The sequence below is a fragment of the Gopherus flavomarginatus genome, chromosome 1, assembly GCF_025201925.1.
Source record: "Gopherus flavomarginatus isolate rGopFla2 chromosome 1, rGopFla2.mat.asm, whole genome shotgun sequence".
Lineage (NCBI taxonomy): Eukaryota > Metazoa > Chordata > Testudines > Testudinidae > Gopherus > Gopherus flavomarginatus.
In genome coordinates this window covers 229,352,477-229,375,513 of record NC_066617.1, presented here as the reverse complement: position 1 = coordinate 229,375,513, position 23,037 = coordinate 229,352,477, and the positions used below count along the sequence as shown (strand labels likewise).

Here is a 23,037-nt window from a genome sequence, read left to right as displayed (position 1 = left end):
CCACAGCGTGGAGACTTGTCACTGACCAGATTAAATTAAGCAGTGGGCCAGATCCAGCCCGCGGGCCAGAGGTTCCCCACCCCGGTCTAGACAGACTGGTTTTTAGAACTGGCAGCCATGTTTAAGTTTTGTCTTCTGTTTTATTTCAGTTATTGAACTCTTGGCCATAGTCTGAACTGTGAATGTTCGTGCACTGCAGTTAGTCAGCAATGGCATCATTGGTAGCCTGTCATCAATATTGCAATCAATGGATTAGGCAGTATCATCCCCTCATTATTGTCCTGCTCTTCTGAAAAAACTACACAAACTGGATATCTCCAATGACAATGTTTATTACTGAGGTTCTCAAACTGGGGTTCACAAGGTTATTACATGCAGGGGGTCGCGAGCTATCAGCTTCCACCCCCAAACCCACTTTGCCTCCAGCATTTATAATAGTGCTAAATATTCAAAAAAAGTATCACACTCGGAGGCTTGCTGTGTAAAAGGGGTCACCAGTACAAAAGTTTGAGAACCACTGGTTTACAATAAACACAAAAAGTTACCAAAAATGTTCTCTTGTGCAATTATTTACTTTCTAATACATTTTACAGACATTTACGCAGCAACTTGTTTTTCATGTTTTCCTTGAACCCTCAGATGCAACTGTACATTATTTAATCCTTATCAGAACACCAGAAATTAGTCTAAGAATTCTGAATACAGATTGAAAGATCTAGCTTATGTACAATACATTAAATAGACAGATTTTATTATATTATTAAGCCTGCCCACCACAGTATAAAACCAAACGCCCACAATATTAGTTTTTGCTTCAGAACTCAGTTGTTCTCTCACAAAGCTTCCCCCCTGCCTGGCTGGTGTTTAGCAGATTGGGGCCCCCTATCTAGGCTCAGGCTCTCAGCCAGTTTCTAGTTTTCCACAGGCTCATTCTGGATTTCTGGCACATGGCTGTGTCCCCAAACTGACATCTGAGCTCTTTCTTTTGGGCTGGCATGGCTCCTTAGAGGTTCTCTCTGGATTTCTTCTGCTCAGTTGACTACTACAAGTACCTGGTACTTTCTTCAAGGCTGGCATAGGTCTTTTCAGAGCAGAAAGCTGTAAACCTCCATCTTTTTTGGCTCATTAGGATCTACAAGTGGGTATTCACCCATGAAAGCTTATGCTTCAATACTTCTGTTAGTCTATAAGGTGCCACAGGACTCTGTCGCTTTTTACAACTCCTCCCTCTGATGCTGTGGGGGGGAGTGGTCTGTCTCTCCGCTCCCATCCCAAAAACCCCTCTTAACATCCCACCCCTCCAGCTCTAAGAGTTGTATTCCCCCTCAGACACACTGAGGTTACAAGTAAGGTGTCCTCAAATTTTACAAGTATGGATTTTATGTAGACTTATTTCACTACTTTGGTGATACACAGAGCTCCTCGCCACCTTGCACACCAATGGCTGCTGGTAAAGGACACATCAGAGTGGCTTAAATTGAAATACGTATCCAAACCTATACATTTCTCTTTGGATTCAACCTCATTTTTAAGTAGAGTGCTGCTACAGATATGCAAGCAGTCTTAATGAAAGCTGAAACTTCACTCACTCTTCCTTCCAGGATGGCCACTGCTTGCTTGTTCTTCATTTTGCTTGGCGAGTTGATAGCCTCACATACTCTTGCAAATGGATGAGTTAAAATATGAAAAAAAGTATCCCCATAATGCAAATATTTCCCTTCCCTTGTACATTATCCTCAGTCCTTTCACTCCCAAATATCGTCTCTCATCGATTTACTGGAGCCCTTCTCCTTATCAGAAGATTTACCATACCCTTCCTTCCCTCCTTCAGTTCTTTTATTCTCCTCATTCCTCCTACCCGCAGCTCCAAGTTACACCTCCTCTTCAACTTCCAGTCTTAACTGGCGCGTCTCCCGCAGTCCTACTACAAGACCAAGGAGCTCCCACTGTAGAGGCACTCTGCATTCTAAGGCCACTCTGTTCAGCTGGCACTAAGAGTAGTTCCCTGTCTCTCTTCTAGTCAAACAAGCAACAATTGTTTTCATCCATAAACCTCAATGAACTTTACATTGGAGGGTATAACTGTCCTAGTATTATAAATTGATAAATGGAGGTATAGAGAGGTGAAGCGACTTGCCCAGGATCATGCAGTTCGTCTATGGCAGAGGTCGGCAACCTATCAGAAGTGGGGTGCCGAGTGTTCATTTATTCACTTTAATTTAAGGTTTCGCGTGCCAGTAATACATTTTAATGGTTTTTAGAAGGACTCTCTATAAGTCTATATATTATATAACTAAACTATTGCTGTATTGTAAAATAAAAAAGGTTTTCAAAACGTTTAAGAAGCTTCATTTAAAATTAAATTAAAATGTTGATCTTATGCCACCGGCCCGCTCAGCCCGCTGCTGGTCTGGGGTTCTGTTCACCTAGGCCAGCAGCGGGCTGAGTGGGGCCTGCGGCCAGGACCCCAGCTGGCAAGGGTCCAGCAGCCAGAACCCCAGACCGGCAGTGGGCTGTGCGAGGCCGGCAGCCGGGACCCCAGACCGGCAGTGGGCTGAGCGGCTCAGCCCGCTGCCGCTCAGCCGGGATCCCGGCTGCCAGACCTGCTCAGCCCGCTGCCGGTCTGGGGTCCCGGCCCTGCCCATATACAGTGGGTACCTACCTTCTCCCTGGTTCTGGCCCATTCTCTTCCTCTCTCTCTGCACTGAGCTGAGGGTGGGAGTGCACTGAGCACAGGGCTGGGGGCGAAGGGTCTGGCCAGGAGATAGAATGAGGGAGGGGGCTCAGGGTTGGGACAGGAGATTTGCGTGTGGGACACTTACTTGGGCAGCTCCCATTTGGTGCAAGGGGTGCAAGTGGGAATGTGGGGGTGGGGTGCAGGAGCTCGTTTGGTGCTCAGGGTGGGGATGTGGGGGGTGCAAGAGTCAGGGCAGAGGGCTGGGTGTGTATGAGGGGGGCACAGGGCTCAGGGCAATGGGCCTCGGGGATGTCCAAGGCTACGGGACTCAGGGCAGAGGGCTGGGGGTATGTATGTGTGTGGGGGGGTCAGGGCAGAGGGCTGGAGGGGATATGCCCCTATTCTACCACCACCCCCTTCCCCAAGGCCCTGCCCCCACTTCTTCTCTGCCTCCGCCGGGAGCAGTGAGCACTCTGACTCTGCTCCTTCCGGACCCCCTCCCTCGCAAGGGACATCAGCTGATTGGCCAGCAGGGGAGGGAGGGATGGAGAGGCAGAGGAGGGGCAGGAACCCAGCACACTACGGGAAGAGGCAGGGGAGCCGGCTTCAGCCCCCTGCCCCTTGCCCCGCAGTGGGGGGGGAGAAATCGGAGGGCAGAGAAGAGCAGGCCGGGCCGGGCAGGATTTTTAATGGCTTGCTGCTGCCTGCCGGGACTCTGGCAGGCAGCAGCATGCCATTAAAAATCAGCTCACATGCCGTCTTTGGCACATGTGCCATAGGTTGCCGACCCCTTGTCTATGGCATAGCAGAAATTGGCTCTCACGACTAAGTCCAGTACCCTGTGATCACCCTGCCTCCGATATATGGGTTACCTTTGCATCACTTAAGAATGCGCTCAAGAGAAGCTGAGTAGTTAGAATGTGGTCATGAAAGGAGAGAGCGCCATTATTCAAATCCCAAGAGCAGGAGGGATAAAAGTTGCCTCCTTAGCCACCTCCCAATTTGGGCAAGCAGAGTAAACAATTACTTACTGTAACTGTGGTTCTTCAAGATGTGATGTAGATGTGTATTCCACTTACGTGTGTGCACGCCCAGTGCACCGAAGCCAGAGAATTTTGCCTAGCAGTACCGGTAGAGGAGCAGCGCTCACGCCTGGTGACCATATCCCCTGCCCTGGCTATTTGAGGCTGTGCCGCCACAACCCTCCTCAGTTCCTTCACACCAAACACCCAGAGACTAGATGCATAGGAGACAGAAGCTGGGTCGGGAATACACGTCTGAATCACATCTCGAAGAACCACAGTTACAGGAAGTAACCATTTCTTCTTCTTTGAGTAGATGCGACCATTTATTCCACTTAGGTGAGTCACAAGCCGTATTCACGTCAGTAGGTAGGGCTTGGAGTCTACCTAAACAGGGATTGCAGGATTGCCCTACCAAAACTTGCATCCACTCTGGAAGATGCGGTAATAGCATAATAGTTTGCAAATGTATGTATGGAAGACTATAAGTATCCAATATAAAGATGTCACTAAGGAATGCTATTGTCATTACTTCTGCTCTCACAGAATAAGATCGCACTCCCTCTGAGGAGGTGCAGCCAAAGCTATTTCATATTCAGTCTTGATACAGAATGTTATTCATTTAGAGACTGTCTATCAAGGGACTGCGTGCCCCTTCATATAATCGGCATACAACACACACAGGTCAGGTGAAGCATGAAGCGGTTTAGTCATGTCCATATAGGCTAGACATCAACTGACATCTAATGTATGTAGACACTGCTCCTCTGGAGATGATGTGGCTTAGAAAAGAACATAGGTAAAAGTACCACCTGGTTCAAATGAAACTGAGAAACCACTTTAGACAAACATTTTGCATGTGGACATAAAGTCACTTTGTCCTTAGATAATTGTGTATAAGGAGGATCTGTCTTTAGAGCCTGCAACTGTCAGACTCTCCTTGCAATCGTTATCCTACTAGGAACGCAGACTTCTGACACAAAAGTGGAAATGTACAAGATGCCAGGGGCTTGAACGGGCATCCCATTAAAGTGGCTAGGACAGTGTTACGGTTTACCAGAGGAACCGATTCTTAGACTGGAGTATGCAATACAGTCTTTTTAAGAATCTTGCTACCACGGCACTGGAGAAGACAGATCTTCCCTGAATAGGGGAATGAAATGCTGATATGGCCACCAGATGTACTCTCAATGAGCTACGTGCAAGGCCCAATGACACAAGGTGCAGCAAGTATTCCAGGATGTCCTGAATAGAAGCCAGCGTCAGCTGAATTCGGTGGACCAATGACCCCATTGAAAACCGCTTCAATCTCGCCAAGTAGGCCATTCTGGTAGAGGGCTCCCTACTGTTGAATAGAACCTACTGAACAGCTTCCTCCTCATTTAGCCACGAAGCATACATACCATGAGATGCAGGGAGCTGAGCTATAAGGTGCGACCATGATTCTGTGTAAGTAGGTCAGGATGGAGAGGAAGGGGAATAGGAGGCTGAACTGACAGCACAAGAAGGTCAGAGACCCAGCACTGCCTCTGCCACACTGGGGCAATGTGAATGAGTTTGGCCAGATCCATCTTCAGCTTGAAAATGACTTGGAGGAAACGTGTACAGATTGCCAACAGCCAGCTGAGACGAAAAGTGTCAGACAGGGACCCTATACTGAGATCCCTTTGAGAGCAGAACAGATGGCATTACCTGTTGTCCCTCATAGCAAACAGGTTAATCGTCAGAATGCACCAAGCTGCAAAAATGACCTGGAAGACACTTGTCTTCAGAGACGACTCATGACTCAGGGAAAAATTCCTGCTGAGATTGTTCGCTAAATGATTCTGGACCCTGGGCAAGTGGTGACTAATAGAGTGATCATCTCTTTGATGCAGAACTGCCACAACCTGATTGCCTCTTGGCAGAGCATCCTTGCCTGTTCACATAATATGTGGCTGTGGTATTCTCAGTAAGTATGTGAACCACTGAGCCACTGATGCAGTCCAGAAAAGGATAACATGCACTGTAGATGGCCTGAAGCTCCAGCACGTTGATATGTAGTGACGATTCCTGCTCCAACCACAGACCTTGAACTTTCAGTGACCCCAGATGTGCTCCCTTATCCATTAGGGAGGCATTGGTGACAACAGACCTGGTTGGTAAGCACTGGACGAAAGGAACACCCTGACAAACATTTTCCATTAGGGTCCACCACTGCAAGGAGTCCAGGACCAGTGGAAGGAGGCAGACCAATATGCTCAGGGAGTAAAGAGTCGGATGATGAACTGTCCTGAGCTACATTTAAAGGGGGCAAAGACACAACCCTGCAAACTGGACCACCTGTGTGCAAGCAGACATGTGGTCCAAGAGCCTCAGGCACATCCAAACTACTGTGGAAGTCTGAGACTGCATACTAAACCAAAGGTGGCAAAATGCCTGAAAAAGGGTCATTCAGTAGAAAAGACGTGTACAGTCTATTAAGGCCCCAATGAACTTGATTTTCTGAGTGGGAACCAAAGTTGACATTTCAATGTTTAGGATGAGACCCAGACGGTCAAACAAGTGCACTATAGTGTTGACATGGGAAAGGACTTCCTTTCTGGACCTACCCCTCAGTAACCAGTTGTCCATATATGGGAAGATGTGGATTCCTTTCTTGCTGAGGTACACCTTCACCACAACTATGCATTTGGTAAAAACCCAAAGGGCAGAAGAGAGGCAGAAGGAAAGCACCATATACTGAAAATGGTGCTCCACTACGACAAATCAAAGGAATTTTCTGTTTCTCTGCAAAACTGTCCCATGAAACTAGGTGTCCTGAAGGTCAAGAACAGCCAACCAGTTGTTCTGTGACAATGGGGGGAGGACAGTTGATAGAGTGACCATTTGGAACCTCATGTATCTGATATATTTGTTGAGGCCTGGAAAGTTGAGAATAGGTCTTACCCTTCCCTTGAATTTAGGCACCAGACAGTACAGAAATAGAAGCCCATGACCCCAGTGTTCCAGTGGAACCTCCTCTACTGCTCCCAAAGCCAGCAGAGAGCAAACCTGCTTGAGGAGCAATACTTAATAAGAGGGGGTCCCTAAAGAGGGATGGGAACTGGGGGTGGGGAAGATGGAAAGGAACTGGATGGCATACCCCAATCTGACCGTGGTTAGGACCCAGCTGTCGGCGGTGATCAAGCCCCAAGCATTTTGAAAGCAAGCCAGTCTGTTCCCAAACAGAGGGAATGGGGAGAAGAGAGCAAAAATTGTAACACTGCTCTGGACCAAGAAGTCAAAATCAGGAACTTAGTGGGGGCTCCGGGGAAGGTGTGTCAAGTGGCCAAACCCCGGAACTAAATGCTTCTTCCTCTAGGACCTATGCCCCTTTCTGGGGTAGTTCTGCTGTCTCAGGGGAGGGAAAGGCTTCCTAAATGTGTGCTGCAAACAATACTGTTGCTGCTGCTACTGCTGATCAATCACTGTAGTGGCCTATCTGCACTGTTGGCATACACACCCCCAAAGATCATAGGGCAGCCCTAGAGTCCTTGAAGGAGTGCAGAATCTCGTCCATCCTGTCCAAAAAAAGCATCAGCTGAAGGGCAAATCCTCTATGGTTTGTTGCACACCAGGATAATGCCCATATTCTGCAGCCAGGACTCCCTTCTCACGGTCATCACCAAAGCCATTACTCTGGCTGAAGTATCTGCAATGTCCAGCATTGACCATAACAAAGTCTTAGTCACCAAGCAGCTGTTAGAGATAAATGCCCAAAATTCCCCCCTGAAGACTTCAGGCAACTGGTCCACAAATTCAGACATAGCCATCCTATTCACTAAGTCATATTTAGACAGCAATGCCTGCTGGTTAGCAATGTGCATCTACAAATAAGAGGATGTGTCAATCTTCCTACTCATCAGGGCCATCTGCTTGGATTCCCTATCTTTCGGAGTGGACTTAAATCTGTCCTGCAGGCCTCTATTGTTCACCATGGTTATGACCAGGGAATTTGGGGCTGGATGGAGTAAAAACCCCCAAATCCCTGCAACACAATGAAGTAGCAATTTCTCCATGTGCTTTGCGATAGGGGGTACTGAAGTCGACATGCTCCAGAAAACCTTAGCAGGCTCTAGGAGTGCATCATTAATAGGGAGGGCTACTCTCCCAGGGGCAGATGGCTGCAGGATGTCCAACAACTTATGAATATTCTCCTGCAGAAACTCTGTATGAATACACAGGGAAGGCAGCCACGTGCCACAAAAGGTCCTGGTACATCTTGAAATCTTCTGGTACCAAAAGAAAGAAAGATCCGGGCAACAGAGAATCATCTGGGGGTGAAGACAAAGTGGTTAACTGTGCCAGAGCCAGATCCTACTCCAGGACTGACAGACCTGGACAGGACGACTCTGGATGCTCCACATGGGAAAAGTTCACTGGTGACTGGGCCTGTGGCAGATCTACCGTCACTACCACAGGATTGCTCAATGATCTTGCTTTAGAGCAAGATGAGGAGTGGGACCTACGCAACCGAGGTGCATCCCACAAATGTCAAGCAGCCCACTAGTATGGAGAGGGCATTGGTGGCCAGTAGACACCAGGCCAGGGCCCCCACTTCCACCATGAGACAAGCACCTATCATGGTACCCATAGCTCTCCTTAACTGGGCCCTGATGCAGGTCAGGCAATGGAGAGTGGGTGGAAGAAGATCGCAATCTGAAAGCTGAGGAGTCCCGAGCTTCAGGGGATAAAGGTGGAGCCAGCCCTGAGGTTGCAAGCAACTGGCCTGACTCATCCATAGCCCAGAATGAAGAGGGAACTGGTGCAGATGGTGGAAACAGTACTGCTGGCATCAAATACACCTCCGTTGTTTCCAGTGCTTGAAGTGGTGTCAACCCTGAAGTCGAGGTGACTGACAGTGCTGAAGTGGAGGGAGGTGCGTGCTGCCATGGTTACATCAGTGGTGTCAACAGCAGAGGTGCCAAGAAGTTCCTAGTGCTGGGGAGGTCCCTTGTGCTAAGCCCAGCACCAGTCCCACTTTCACTGACTGTCGAAGGGAGACATTAGGGTGCGGTGCCAGCAGACCCTCAGGCTCAGCAGCCTACCCAGCCAACAGCGCTATAAACTAATCAGCCCTGGCAAAGTCCAGGGCCAAGGGAGAGGTCAGGACAGAAAGGCAGAGGAGGTCCATTGCCACCTGATATACCACCAGTGCAGAAACAGCCAGTGCCAGCATCACCCTTTTCAATATGGGACTCAATGGATGCCCAGAGCCAGAACCAGAGTTGATGGCACAGGGTCTCTGATCTCCCTGAATGGTACCAGGGAGTGGTTGATGGGACCGGCTCAAATCCGCATGCTGACATTCACACTGTGTATTAAGCTAGATGTCAAACCGAGCAATACTTCCAATATTGACGTGACATTTGAGTCCCTAAGTGTGGCAGCTTCTCTCACTCAAACTGGCAAAGGAAAGCAAGTGGAACACTAATCACAGAACCATTTCCTCTACTGCCCAGTATTTACTGGCAGCAACGATCCCTCCCAGTAGCTAGGAATGGAAGAGGGAAAAAACCACCTCTCTCTCTACAGCCTTAGGGAGGAGAAGAAAACGAGTCAAAATGACAAATGAAGTTCTGGAGAGCTTTAACGTGTTTGCAGACACAACACTGTGGTGAGATTACATCTACAGGTGGCGATGTCATAACAACTACACAGTTACAATCCAGATATCTAATATGACATGAGGATGTCATTCCATGGATTATTTGTGGTTCACTGCAATGCCAGTCTATGGAAAAAATAGCTCAAAGCCAGTGTGAGGACCAATGAGACTACTCTTCCTCTGATGGGAAAGATCTTCAGGGGTACCAGCCAAGAAGTGTCTGTAGCTGACTAAAAACTTCTGTTTAATTAGATGTCCATGGAAGCCCTTAGTGTTTTAGTTTTATGAAATTTTGTAACTCTGATGTGCTATCAAAGTTTTAACAAAAGATCAATTCAAAAGTTTTCTATCTCAGTCAACAGCACATGTGACATTCTCTGGGTAAAATACTCTCCACAAAACCCTTGTCAGTTCCATACTATTCTCACCTCTCCCAAATTCATTACTCACCTTGTTTCACCATTTCCATGCCTCATGAAGTCTCTAACTAGCTCCTCTACCTGGCAGCTTTTCCCTTTACCAGCAGTGATCACATGAGTTACTCCTGGGGGAATTCTGCACCACTGCACAATACCGAATTTGTGCAGAATTAATGTCCTGCACAGAATTTCATGTTTTCCCCCATAGACTTGGTGCTGCAGAGCTACTGGCCACCTGTAAGGGCCACTGGACTTTGCATGCTGGAGAAGAGCCAGGCTCTGCAGTGAGCCAAGTGCCTGGACTGGCGAGAATGGAAGCTCTTCACATTCAGGCAACAGGGCTTGATCCTCATCCACCTAACAGGAGCAGGCCTGGGAGACCCGGCTCTGGCAAAGGGTGAGGAAGGGCAGAGATGTACCACATCCCTCAGTGGGACAAACCTGCAGGGGGTAGGCTCAGGCGGGGGGCACTTGTCTGGGGTGGGGTAGCACGACTGGGCTCTAGAGAGAGGAGGAGGATGTGTCTGGGCTGGGAGGAAGAATCATGCAGCCCTCTCCAGCACCCCGTCACTGGAAATGGGTTGTCGTAGGTGTTTCTTTAAAAACTCTCTACTCCTGGGAGAATCTTTTTCACTCTCTGTGTTGTTGACATACTTGCTGATACGTATTTTTAAATAAATTACCAAAATAACTGAAACTGGTGTGATTATATTGTGTTATTTTGACAAATAATTTTTTAAAAAATATTGTGCACAGAATTTTTAATTTAAGCGCAGAATTCCCCCAGGAGTAAGTGTGTGGCTCAGTGGGCTCTGACAGTGGGAGTGTCCCACCCTTCTGTTAGTTAACAGGAAAGAGATGGTGGCAACAACTTACTGAAAACTCTTGTTGTTGCCTATAAGACATATAGCTAGGTCAATGGGTCAGCTTTAAAACAAAAAACTTGCATAACACGACAGGTGATTTCCTCACCCCCGCCAAATGACAGACCCATTGTCCCTGATGAAAAAACACATTTTCTGCTGAGAGTGAAGGCATCCATTTTTTATTTCAAATTATGGGAAACAACTGCAGATGGAAATGCTCTGAAAATTTATTTAGTCTCAAACAATCAACTTTGTGTTTTAGTTTTTCATACAGAAGAACAAATGCATAAAATTATTTTACCTTCTCTACCTTCATTTAGCACTAATGAAGATTCAGCCTAATTATTGCAACTCCTCTCTTCAGTATCAGCAAACATGCTAGTTAAGGAGAAAAAACAACGGAGACTTTTCAGAGAGAAGGCAGAGAAAAGGTATAGATAGGACTAAAGGAGGAGGTAGAAAACTTCATCTTAAAAAAATTGGGATGCACACATTATTTTTGTTCAGGGGATTACATAGGTAACTAGTATTTGCCTTTTGGCCAGCTGAACTACTATGCTAAAGTCAATCGTTTCACTCTTCCAAAGACATTTATATGTGCATTATCAAAACACTGTCTGCTAATGAAGTTAAGAGCAGTGGTTCATATGATTCTATTCTTTTATGTATTCCAGTCATCAGTAGCAGCCTGAGAGGTGTAAAAGATACTCAGACAACACAATCCAAATATTTACATTTAAACATTACCTTGACTAAATACCTACCATTTTTTAAAGACACGTTGTTTGACTGCTGACTCTTCCCATGTTTCTCCTTTTTAACATTCTTTGAATCTACAACACATAAAATGTCATTACATAACAGATTTAGCATTCATATCATACTAAAGTCGAGGGTAACAATTAGTCTAATATACAGCACTTTTAAAACACAACTCTCAAGACAAATACATTCTATTAACCACAGATTTTTGTGTATATATCTCACTATGTCATAAAAAGGTAAATTTTATTCTTATTCTAGTTCATCTCAGAGTTTAAAAGAGAAACTAACATCAAGATTAAAAGGTACAAACACAGAAAGAAAGAATTCTAAAAAGAATGCTTCTTGGCCGTCAAACATTTTCCAAAATTTTAAAAACTGCAATCTACCTTTATTTTCTAATTGCTTTTATTTTGTTTTACAGTTTGAGGGAGAGTATTAAACCAAAGAACATCTTGGACCTTTGAACCAAGGTTTCCAAAAAACATTAGTGATTTGACACACAAGAAAAGATCTTGATGCTCAATGTGTTGCACGCGACCCTCTAAAATTCAAGCCCCTCTAAGGTGTCTCAAGTTGGCCACACAAAAACTACAGAACCCAAGATCACTAATCATTTTTGACAATCTTGGTGAAGGTCCTGACAAACAAACAGAAAAAAAATATTAACAGTTTATTTCTCAGTTAGGGGTCTCACTGCAACACTAATTCATTGAATACAGGCCTGTACCTATACCACACCAATGAATCAGCAGAAAAAGATGGAGTGAAACCCATGAGTAGCACACAATCAATTCCACTTGACTTACTTCAGGTATCAGTACCACAAGGAAAAGCCCCCTGTGTGGGGAACAAATAAGGGGGAATAAAACTAGTAGGACTGGCTGGAGAGATAACTCAAGCCATAATGTGAGTGTTGCCCCTAACTCAAGTTCCAGCCTCTCACAAAATCCCTTGAGTGTAGTGGTGCTTTTAATTCAAGTTGGCTGGCCTGTCAAGGGGTATATGCTACAGCTCAAGTGAGCACAACTACTCGGCTGCTACCACAGCCATTCTGTGCAGCTTGAGCACTACTTCAGTGTCACTGCTCTCACTCAAGCTAGCCTAACTCAAGAGAAGTTAGCCATGAAGATAACCATAGACAGATGAGCTACCCATAATTGACTCTATTCACAGCTTTGCCACATTAGCAAATATTAAGACATCCATTGTGCTGCAGAACATTCAAATCCCTTTTCAATTTAGGATCATACTTCAATTTCAGTTGCCAGTTCCATACAAATGTCTATATTTTTGACAGATGTTTGATACTTACCTGGAAACTAAAATGAAGGTACAATCCAATGTCAAAGAGGATCATACATTTTGCGTGTTACAGAAGCAAGGAAGTCGTGGAATTGAGACGCCATTATCTCCAACATACACAATTTAAAAGTGGAAGCAAATAAGTGAGCAAGTGCTCTTTGTTGCTTTTGGGCAGAGAAAGACAGCATAGGTTATTTTTCACCCTGTGTAGAAGGTGGTAAATTTTTCAAGACATGAAATAGATGTAGATAGTTTCACATGGCTAGAACTAAGGCAGTGGATTTCAAATCTCAGTCTCTATTTTTCTTGGTTAACAAGTATATTTAAACATAGCATTATTGCACTCAGATCAGTGACAGCCTTGATATTTCACAGCTATGATGAGGAATCGCTGCTGTGATCACAGTAGGTGTTTTAAGCATAAACAGTAAGCTACTATTCCTTTTTTTAATAATGCAACCATTCTCTCATAATATTGTGCAACCCACAGTTATAGTGAATGTGAGCTCCTGTTTTCTTGCACTATTTTCAATGTAGCCTTTTGGGCTAACGTTTTCACTGATGTTGTTAACCCAACAAATGTTCTTCATGTTTTAAACTAAGAACAAAGATATGATCTACTGGCCTGCACACAGGATGGGGAGCCAGTAATCCCTTACTGAGCTGTAATCTCTTAAAGATTAAGAGTTCAGATTTCTGGTCTATTGACTAAACGGGAAATTTTCTCCTCTTCCTTGGCCTGTTTTCCATTTCCTTCTCCATGCCTTAAAATGACTATCCATACAAAAATAGTAAGGCAGTAAGGCCAACACCAGGGAAAAGGATAAGTAAAAGGTCCAATAAAACCCCAAGATGGTGTGTGTACATATCCTTACATAGGGATAACAGTCACAACACCATCCGCCAAATGCAATTCCCTTCCAAATCAATATTATTTTGGTCTAATTGGGATTGATCTGAAAATAGTTCTCTTCCAAGGTAACATCGCTGCTAGATATTTAGAGACTAATGAGACTGCAAATATGAATTACATGAAAAATATAAGTGGAATTATCATTAGCATTATTTATAAGATTTAGGAATGGACAAAACTTCCAAAGCAGTTTCCCACTGAATAGGAAGTGTTTGGAGATTGAATCATGCTGGATCCCACATGACTGAGATCTTGAGGGTGACAAAAAATTGTCCATTGCCTTCTGGTAAGACCCGAAGTTTTCAACAGAATGGAACCATGGATGAGCAGTTCCATCCACCGAGTTACACTTTACAGATACTATGTATGGGAGGTTGGCCTGGAGCACCTCTTTCCAATCTGTAGACATAAAATTCTTCTGCTGATAAGATCACTCATCAGAAGACAAGCCAGAGTAATCACAGTCATCATATAAGAAATCAGAGACAACTGGAGATTGACCCAAGCTTTCTTCATTGACTTGCAATCCACCAGGGACCAAGAAGGCTAACTCCTTCGAGCATAGAGTCTGGTAGAAGCAACTGAGATGATCCTAGTGACCACTTACAGTTCCTCCTAACACTGAACTCCAGTTTCCTGACACAAGAGAGCCTTCAGAGAAAACACCCCCTTATTAGAAGAGCCAGTTTCTTAACCAATGACATGACTATTACACCTCTAATAGGAGAGTGCCCCAAGTCTTGTAGAATCTTTTTGGGACATCACGAAAGCAGTGCATTGCCTTAGAAAGTATGTCTCAGTCTTTTCCCAATACACTATTTCCTTGATATCCTTGTGGGAAGGGAGCAATAGAGGGTCGGTCTATCAAGATCTGCACAGCCACTTCCTAAAGACTTATTCTTGAGATTCCGGACACCACTCCAACAAGGGAGTCAAAGTCTTCTACCCTGGCTAGCTCTGATAATGTGTGAGGAGCCTCCCCCCAAGGAGTCTCTACCTCTGCTTCTCAGAGTTGTCTCTACCTCTGCTCCTCAGAGTTGTTGAGCACTTTAGAGTGACAGATGGTGAAAGACTATTCCCTCCACCCCCACAGAAGGCCTCAGCTGCACCTCTGGAATGGAGGACTGAGATGGAGTGGGGGAGCATTCCCCAACAAGTTGACCACTGCCCTTTTGAAAACCTGTGATGGCAACCAGAGGAGGGGGAAATGTTTGATCCCCAATGCACCTAAGACTCTGTCTAGGTCCTTCTATCCACCTCCGAGAGGGGGCTGGGAAGAGGAGATGCTGAATAACATCTTCCATCAGGGCTTCTCTCAAATCTGTGTACACTCTGAAGTAGGGTGGATCTGGAACAGCTCCATCTCCTTCAGCCTGTGTTTGTTATTCTCTAGGTGACCCATCCCAGATGGGCTTCCAGCCTGTTTGTCTGCCAAGAATAGGGCCTGTCTTGCAGCATCTTCAAACAGGCAGGGCAGAAGCCTGCCATACATGGAGTAAGGTTCCTCCACAGGCTCTGCATCAATTTGTGCAACTATTACATGCAGAACTGCAGTCATCATAGATCAGGGGTCGACAACCTTTCAGAAGCAGTGTGCCGAGTTTTCATTTATTCACTCTAATTTAAGGTTGTGCGTGCCAGTAATACACTTTAACATTTTTAGAAGGTCTCTTTCCATAAGTCTATAATATATAACTAAACTAATGTTGTATGTAAAGTAAATAAAGGGTTTTTAAATGTTTAAGAAGCTTCATTTAAAATTAAATTAAAATGCAGAGCCCCCCAGACCGGTAGTCAAGACCCAGGCAGTGCGAGTGCCACTGAAAATCAGCTCGCGTGCCGCCTTCGGTTGCCTACCCCTGTCATAGATGATCCACTGCAGCACAGACCACCACTCAATTTACAAGGTAGTAGACAACTGCAGAGAAAGCAACTGGGCTGAAGAGGTGGAAGGCATGAATTACGTGAAAAATCTTAGCCACTTCTGTAGAGCAGAAGTGCCTGTTCCAAAACTGAAAAGGACCAGTTACAGAGTAGTTGGGCTCTCTTCACAAGATTCTGTATTTCCATTTCATGCCTATTCTATTATTTCACACATTAACTTCTGCTCAAATCTCACCCTCAAGTTGGTGCAAAACACCATAACATGATGTTTTCCCCCCGATACAGCACAGTAGAAGACATGACTAGAGAGAATGTCACTGAATAGATGAGAAATTAAACTGCATAAAACAAACAGTTTAACCGGTCTACATGGGCTTTTGAAAGATAGTTGCTGATGCAGTTTGCTATTGTAAAACTTAATACCTGATATTACATATTACTCTGATAAACTATGCAGATGTCACAGAATCCAGTTATCATCTATAAAGGATTATATTTTAACAATACATCTAGATATGTGCTTACATTTTCTACTGGGACTCTGTTTTCTAGATTGTCAGAGGACAACAGTTATTTTGGGTGAAATTATATAGAATGGTTTAAATCAAGGCAAAATTTAGCATGCCTACTGTAAGTTTGGGATTTTTTACTTTAATTTGATTCATAACAAGTTCCGTGCATATCACCATCCTATTTCAACTTAACAATACAGCAGTTATTATTATTAGGTATAATAATACCCCATCTAATCAAAAATAGCTTTTATGTTTTCTACTTTCTTTCCTTTTGGATAAAAGCCACCAACCTTACCTTTAGCTGCTGTTCTCCCCATGGTAACACTTCTGTGATCTTCCTTCTCACAATAAAAAGGCTGAAGTTGAAAGACCAGTTAATTCTTCCTTTCAGCACAACAGTTTCCTGTGGAGTTAGTTATACAGCTAGTTAGTTATAGATTCAATACAAAAAAAAACAAAAACCAAAACCATTATCTTGCTGTTTTAAAGCTGCAAAAGTTTAACAAGCTACTTGTAGAGGAACTTCGTGTAAAAAAAGAGCTAAATCAAAGCAATACTGGAGGAGGAGAATAAATTAAATTTTATTACTTTATTTTAAAATGATGTAAACCCTTGAAAAGAAAAATCAGATTGCTTCACATAGCATGTTATGATTTGACATTAAAAATATGCTTTTGCTTTTACTTAAGTTTTCTTTTTAAGATTATAAAGATTATTTTCAATTTCAACAGCTCCAATCTGTTTTCCTTCCATCTTACATACACACAATCCAACAATGGTCATACTAGAAAATACCACTGCGGGAAATATTATGCTATTTAAAAAATAAGGAGTAATGAACTCATGTTTGGTGTCATGTAAAGTCAGATCACAGATATTCATAAGGATAACACTAGTCTCAAATATAGCACAGGCCTAAGTTGTTGCGGGCTTTAAAAACCAGCAGGTTCAAGTTAGTTAAGCCATGCCACCTCAATAAAGAGAAACGAGAAATATCTGTTTTGTTACTAGTTCTCCAGTCTAGCATCTACTTTGCTGAACTTTACTGATGAAATTCATCAGCATTCCACTGAAATCAGAACAGTCATGGGTTAGTCTGGCAACAACAATGCTAGTAAGTCACATATTTTTCCATTCACTGCGGGGGGGGGGGGGGGGGCGGCAGGGGGGGTAAGAATCTAACACAATTTTCAAGCTACCAACTTTGACAGTTTCCCTTTAAGACTGTCAGTTTCTACTATGTTTAGTGTACAACTTTCTGTTTTAAGAGTTTTGTAACTTAGACATACACATTTGCTCTACAACAAAATCTGGCTAAAGAAGATACTACCATGGATTTACAGAAGCCAGACTTTCAAACATTCATCAATCTAAACAACATATCTATTATAACAGGAACAATAGCTCAAAGCTAAGGAAGCTACAGAAGTATTAATTCTGAATGTTTAGAACTTCACAGGGGTATACTGGAACATTTAAAACATACACATTAAACATTCGTTGTTTCATTAAACAGCTGAATAGCTTTTACCAAAGCTTCACAATTTCAAGGTAATTTAAAGTCTGTAAATTATATACTATCATGATGGACTTCATTACATGATCTTTTATGTCTACAGTATACTTCATGTGGATAAAACCAATTGAAAACTTAATTTAATGTCATTTAATTAAATTTGTTAGTTTTAAAAATATTCGTAATATACCAAACACTAATGTATTACCACTAAAATTATCAATGCAAATAATTAAAGATTAAAAAATAAAACTGAATACTAAAACAAGCAAAGCATTTTTGCTATACAATAATGCTATAAATGATCATCAAATGAATAATTTGTAGGTTTGACATGATTGTAGAGTTTCCCCCAAAGCATTTCAAAGCTTTTCCTCTTTAAGCAATAAACTATGAAAGGTGTTGCAGAGTCAAAGTAGCTGCCTTTATAGATAGATTACTTAAAACAGTGCATGGTTTTTATCTTTTTTGTTCCAAACACTAGATTGCACTTGGTGCTGTAATAAAGATTCCAACCCTGCAGTGATAGTCATCAAGTTTAGCACAAGTGGAGTGTCTGTCAGAAACATAAAAAGGATTCCAGCATTTCATTAGTTTGTGTAGCACCAGATAGGCTATTTTACAACATGCTCACCAGCCTGTTAAAAATGTAAGACAATTGGAAATTCTAAACCGTTGTTTGAAATAGCGCAAATCCAACAACAGGATAAAATTTATTACTATTTAGAAGAGGTGTTACTTAAAAGCCAGTTGCACCAAGTTTATTCTATTCACGGTGCTTAAGTGAGCTTTTAGAAATTATTTCTCATCATATAAATGAAGTTGTACTTAAAAACTGAATTTCTGAGCCTCCATTCTGAAGAACAGCACGAAAGCTAAATCTTTGCAGAGACAGTACAGTCAGACTGAGGCAGAACATAACTCCTTTCTGGGGTAGAGTTGAGGAGCACTCTAGTTCTGCGTTTCTCAAGGACTGGTCCATGGAGCGGTGCTGGTCCCTGTGATCTCCCTGACACAGATTAAGGAAGGAAGCAAACTGGTCCCTGGTATCAAAAAGGTTGAGAAACACTGCTCTAGTTCACCCCACCTAATTAATTACCTTCTTATCTGCTGCCTACTCCCTACCCCAGCCAGGGTGGGAGCTTTTTGCATACAACTTCTAACATCACTGCAAAAAAGCTGGACAAATATAGAGTGAAGCTTGCAGAGATCCTTGGGCAGGACAGGCAGGGAAGGGAGGAAGCCTAAGATATCCTTGAATATGTGAGTGAACAAGCAAGCAGAGTGTGTTGGAAAAAAAAGATAGGAAATTAGGGTAAGAAGGAAGGTAGACATAAATCTAGAGAATGGAAGTCAGAAACAAAGGAAGGAATGAACCAGGTAAGAGAATGAAACAGTGGGAAAGGCAGATGCAAGGACAGAGAACTAGGAATAAATAGTCATAAGAAAGTAATGGGAGAGTTGAGGGGAATGGAAAGAAAACCAAAGGCAAAAAAAGAAAAATATGGAGAAAAATCAGTCAAACTTAGAACAGCACTTATGTCAGTCACAATACAGGAAACACCCCATGAAGAGTCAATTCAGACCTTGAAAGTATAGGATCAACAGTGGAGATGAACAATAAGTCACCTGACCTAAGCTAGGAAAAATGAAAATCAAAGGCAAAGGGCAAGAGAGAAAAAAGTGTCATGTTAGTTTTAACATTAAAATGTTTGTAAATGGAACCCAATAAAAAAAGTCAACATGGAGGATGTCCGCATGCTTGCTACTAATATTACTTATAGCTGGGGTTTAAAGCATCCAGTAAATTCAGCTTCATCCCTTCTGTTTAACTCCCCCTATTTCATTTAATTCTGAATTAAATGGCGAGCTTGTCTCTGCCTTTAACTTCCTGATAAGGCTTTTGTTGTCAAACCCCATTCACCCTTACTAGTCACCTCCCACTGTGTGAGTTCTTGGTTAAAAATATATACGAACAGACAAGCCTAAAGCATTTGCATTTCCAAAGTTACTACTACATATTATGTAAAATTATTTTCCATCCTACTCTAATAATTGTTCTGCTAATTTAGAAAGTCAGCTTGAAGGGCAAGAATTATTGCTTTTGAAAGAGGTCAGCCTTTTAAAGAGAGACTGTCAAAAATCATAGCTTCTTTTGGTTGGCATATCACAACTATCCCTTCCGCCATCTACACGAGCGGTTCTCAAACTGGGGGATCGTAAGCTGTCAGCCTCCACCCCAAACCCCACTTCGCCTCCAGCATTTACAATGGTGTTAAATATATTAAAAAAGTATTTTTAATGTATAAGGGGGGAGATCGCACTCAGAGGCTTGCTATGTGAAAGAGGTCACCAGTACAAAAGTCTGAGAACCCGTGATCTACACCATTCTTACAAGTAAGCAAGACAGTTATCTAACAGAAATTTGTCCCAATATTCTGCCTGTTCACCCAACCTAGGTTTTGGTTTCTTTGAAATATGTGTTAAGTTGTTTCTCCATGTTCAGTGTGTTTACTGTATTTTTGTGATCACCCAGCATAGAGATTGGAGACTTTTGTTTTGAAGAATCAAATGCTTCAGGCTTGGGTGGACAGTTAAATGAAAGAAGTGGTGGAGAGGAAACACTCTTAAAGCAGATTAGGTTTTTGGTCCTATCAACATTGATGGTATAGCTCAGAGTCCTCAGTTAAACAAAATTAATGGGAACTTTTGGCTGGGTAAAGACTAGGAATCCATTTGAGTCCACTTGATTTCTTTCACACAATGTGTAAGGATAACTATACAATGTACAGGAGAGTCAGATATATGAGAATAATTTAAAAACCTCTCTCAAATTTCAGATTCAACTGTTTAAAAGAAACAGTCACATTGAAAAGACACGGTTAATTTCAGGTACTATTGTTATCTGTGTGATTTTTCTTTTTCCTCATATTTTCTTAATGTTTCCTCTAACCTTGGCTTCTATGTGAAAGTCCCACATAAAACAATATGGGATATTTACTGTGCAAGATGAACAGGGGAATTGGCTATACACAGAGAGCTGTCAAATGTACAAAGCAAACAAATTGATATTTGTGCCCCTCTAATCTCTTTCATTTATACTAATAATAAATTTTACTTCATAGTTTATATAATCAGAAGATTATATTAATTATAATATAATATTAAGATTATATGGATTAATTCCTGTTTGGACTAGAGAATATATCTTTGCAATACTATTATCCATTTATTACTAGTCTCATAACATTTATATATAAATTCAAACTATCCAACTCTGTACACAGCCGATCTATATTAACATTCTTCTTGTTTCTCTCCTCCTGTTTGTCATATGCACTATTGCATCCTGATTTAAATTAGGCAGAACTCTTAATGGCAGGGACTGTCCTACTCTGTGCTTAGCTGTGCACAGTACAATGAGGTCACAATCCTGATTCAGACTTAGTGCTACCTTAATGCAGACACAGGTACAGTATTTCTAGACAGAAGTGTGACTTCTAAGTTAATGAGGTCCCTTCAAAGTATTTTGAAAAATGAAAAATTATTTTCTTAAATTTAATAAGCACCTCTCTTAAAAAAAATTAAGAAGAAGGTTTGAGGCTGTTTTGACGAGAGATAGGAGAAGGTATAGGGAGACTTGCAGCAAGTTATTTATATTTTATATATAATTTTGACTGATTAAATACTTACTTTTAAGCATTCCTCACCCCTTGATTTTTATCAATTTAAATTTTCACAGTTGTGTGAAATTATAGGAGAGGTCAACATCCAGTCAAGTATACAAAGTAAATATCCTTCAGCTCTAATGAGTTATCAAGCAGCATTTTTCTTAATTTGTCTATCTATAAATTTCAATTATCAATGGAAATATTTTTTCATTGAGGGCTGTGCATGTGAGAAACTGACATTTACCCACCCTCGACAAAAAAAAAAAACAAAAAACACCTAATCATTCCAAGCCTACTATATGGTATTAAATACTTCAGAAGCACCTTTGCTATTTGCCATTCTGGGATCCAAATAGGTTTACTTTCTTTCCCCCCAAAAGAAAGTAGTGCATGCTTATTTCTGCAATACAGATGTTCCATAATCCTAATGCAGGCAGTTGGGACCTACTGAACAACAGAATTAAGGTACTGGTGGAAGAGAGAGACATGTAAAATCTGTTATTTTTTCATTTATTATAAAATTAAAGCAAACTACCTGTAATATTAATGTCAGTAACACAATGTATCATTAAAACGTAGTTTTCCCTCTTTTGTAGATAAAAAGTAGATATGGGTATTTTTAAGAGGAAGTTAGGTCTAAGGTAGAATCCATTTTCGTCCATCCATTTAAGAAAGGCAGGCTGTCAAGAGCCATAAATTCAATTTTCATCTTTTTATACTGCAAAGCTGATAAACCATTAGCATAGAAAAACTTCTAGTTCATAAAAATCTGGCTCAGCATTTTTAATACATATCTTGGCTTTTTACAGACTTGTGCCAGTAAAAGAGCAAATATAATAAATCTTACAGCTAGATGATAAACACCAAAACTAGCTTTATCAAAATATTTCCTTCCTGAACTGGAAATATATTGATTATTTAACAAAAATACTCCTTTGTATTATCTGTTGCTATAAAGATCACTAAGCAAGTTTCTATGTACTGTCAATAGGATTATGGGAAACATTACAGCACAATATGCAACATATAATTCGAATAAATATAAAGCATTGAATTTTAACTATCTACAAACAGTATTATACTGCAAAGTTTTGAGTCTTTTTAGACAAAAAGCAATATGTCATTAGAATCAAATCAAACTGCCTGATCCTTCACAAATCTATTTCATAATAATCCATTCAATACAAAGTAGTAAATATCAGTTTCCATCAAGAGACTGTGTTAAAAACCTTACACCTGTACCTCAATATAACGCTGTCCTCGGGAGCCAAAAAAATCTTACCGCGTTATAGGTGAAACGGCGTCATATAAAACTAGATTTGATCCACCAGAGCACACAGAGCCCCCAACCCCCCAGGAGCATTGCTTTACCCCACTATATCCGAATTCGTGTTATATCAGATGGCATTATATCGGGGTAGAGGTGTACTTGAACATACTTTAGGCTGAAGAGTTATCACAATAAGAACAGAAAAATAAAAGTTTTCAGTTACATTTTTAAAGTGTAACTTCTCTTCAGTTATGAAATTTAAATCAAAACCATATTTTGTTACTGTATGAGAGCCAAGATGTGAAACTGACCAATGTAGTTTCACTGTTCAAACAGAGCAAAGACAGACCAAGTTACTTGTGCCAAAAGAATTCTGAAATAAAATATGAAACTAGATCCAAAATTAGCTAAATCAGCAATCCTTTCAAGGATGAGAGAAGGCATGCCACCCTTCTTAAGGCTGCAGATGCAAAATGCAAACAGTTCTCCCATCATGCTTTCAGGTTCTCAAAATTCTAAATCTTCCAACCTAGAATGATGAAATAGTATGTAAGGAGGCACCAGATCTTTTAAGAAAGCTGGACCCAA

At 42.0% G+C, this 23,037-nt stretch overlaps 1 protein-coding gene across 3 annotated transcripts in view; it reads right to left on the bottom strand.

The window, feature by feature from the left end:
- The window catches only part of SCML2 (Scm polycomb group protein like 2), a 141,287-nt gene that overhangs the window by 106,140 nt on the left and 12,110 nt on the right, over positions 1-23,037 (bottom strand). For all 3 annotated transcript variants that reach the window (XM_050936544.1, XM_050936546.1, XM_050936545.1), the window contains exons 2-3: positions 16,288-16,395; positions 11,378-11,446 (exon numbers count right to left, since the gene is read on the bottom strand). In XM_050936544.1, coding sequence (XP_050792501.1) covers positions 11,378-11,446; positions 16,288-16,309 — 91 coding nt within the window. In that variant the 5' untranslated portion in view covers positions 16,310-16,395. The remainder of the gene's footprint in view (positions 1-11,377; positions 11,447-16,287; positions 16,396-23,037) is intronic.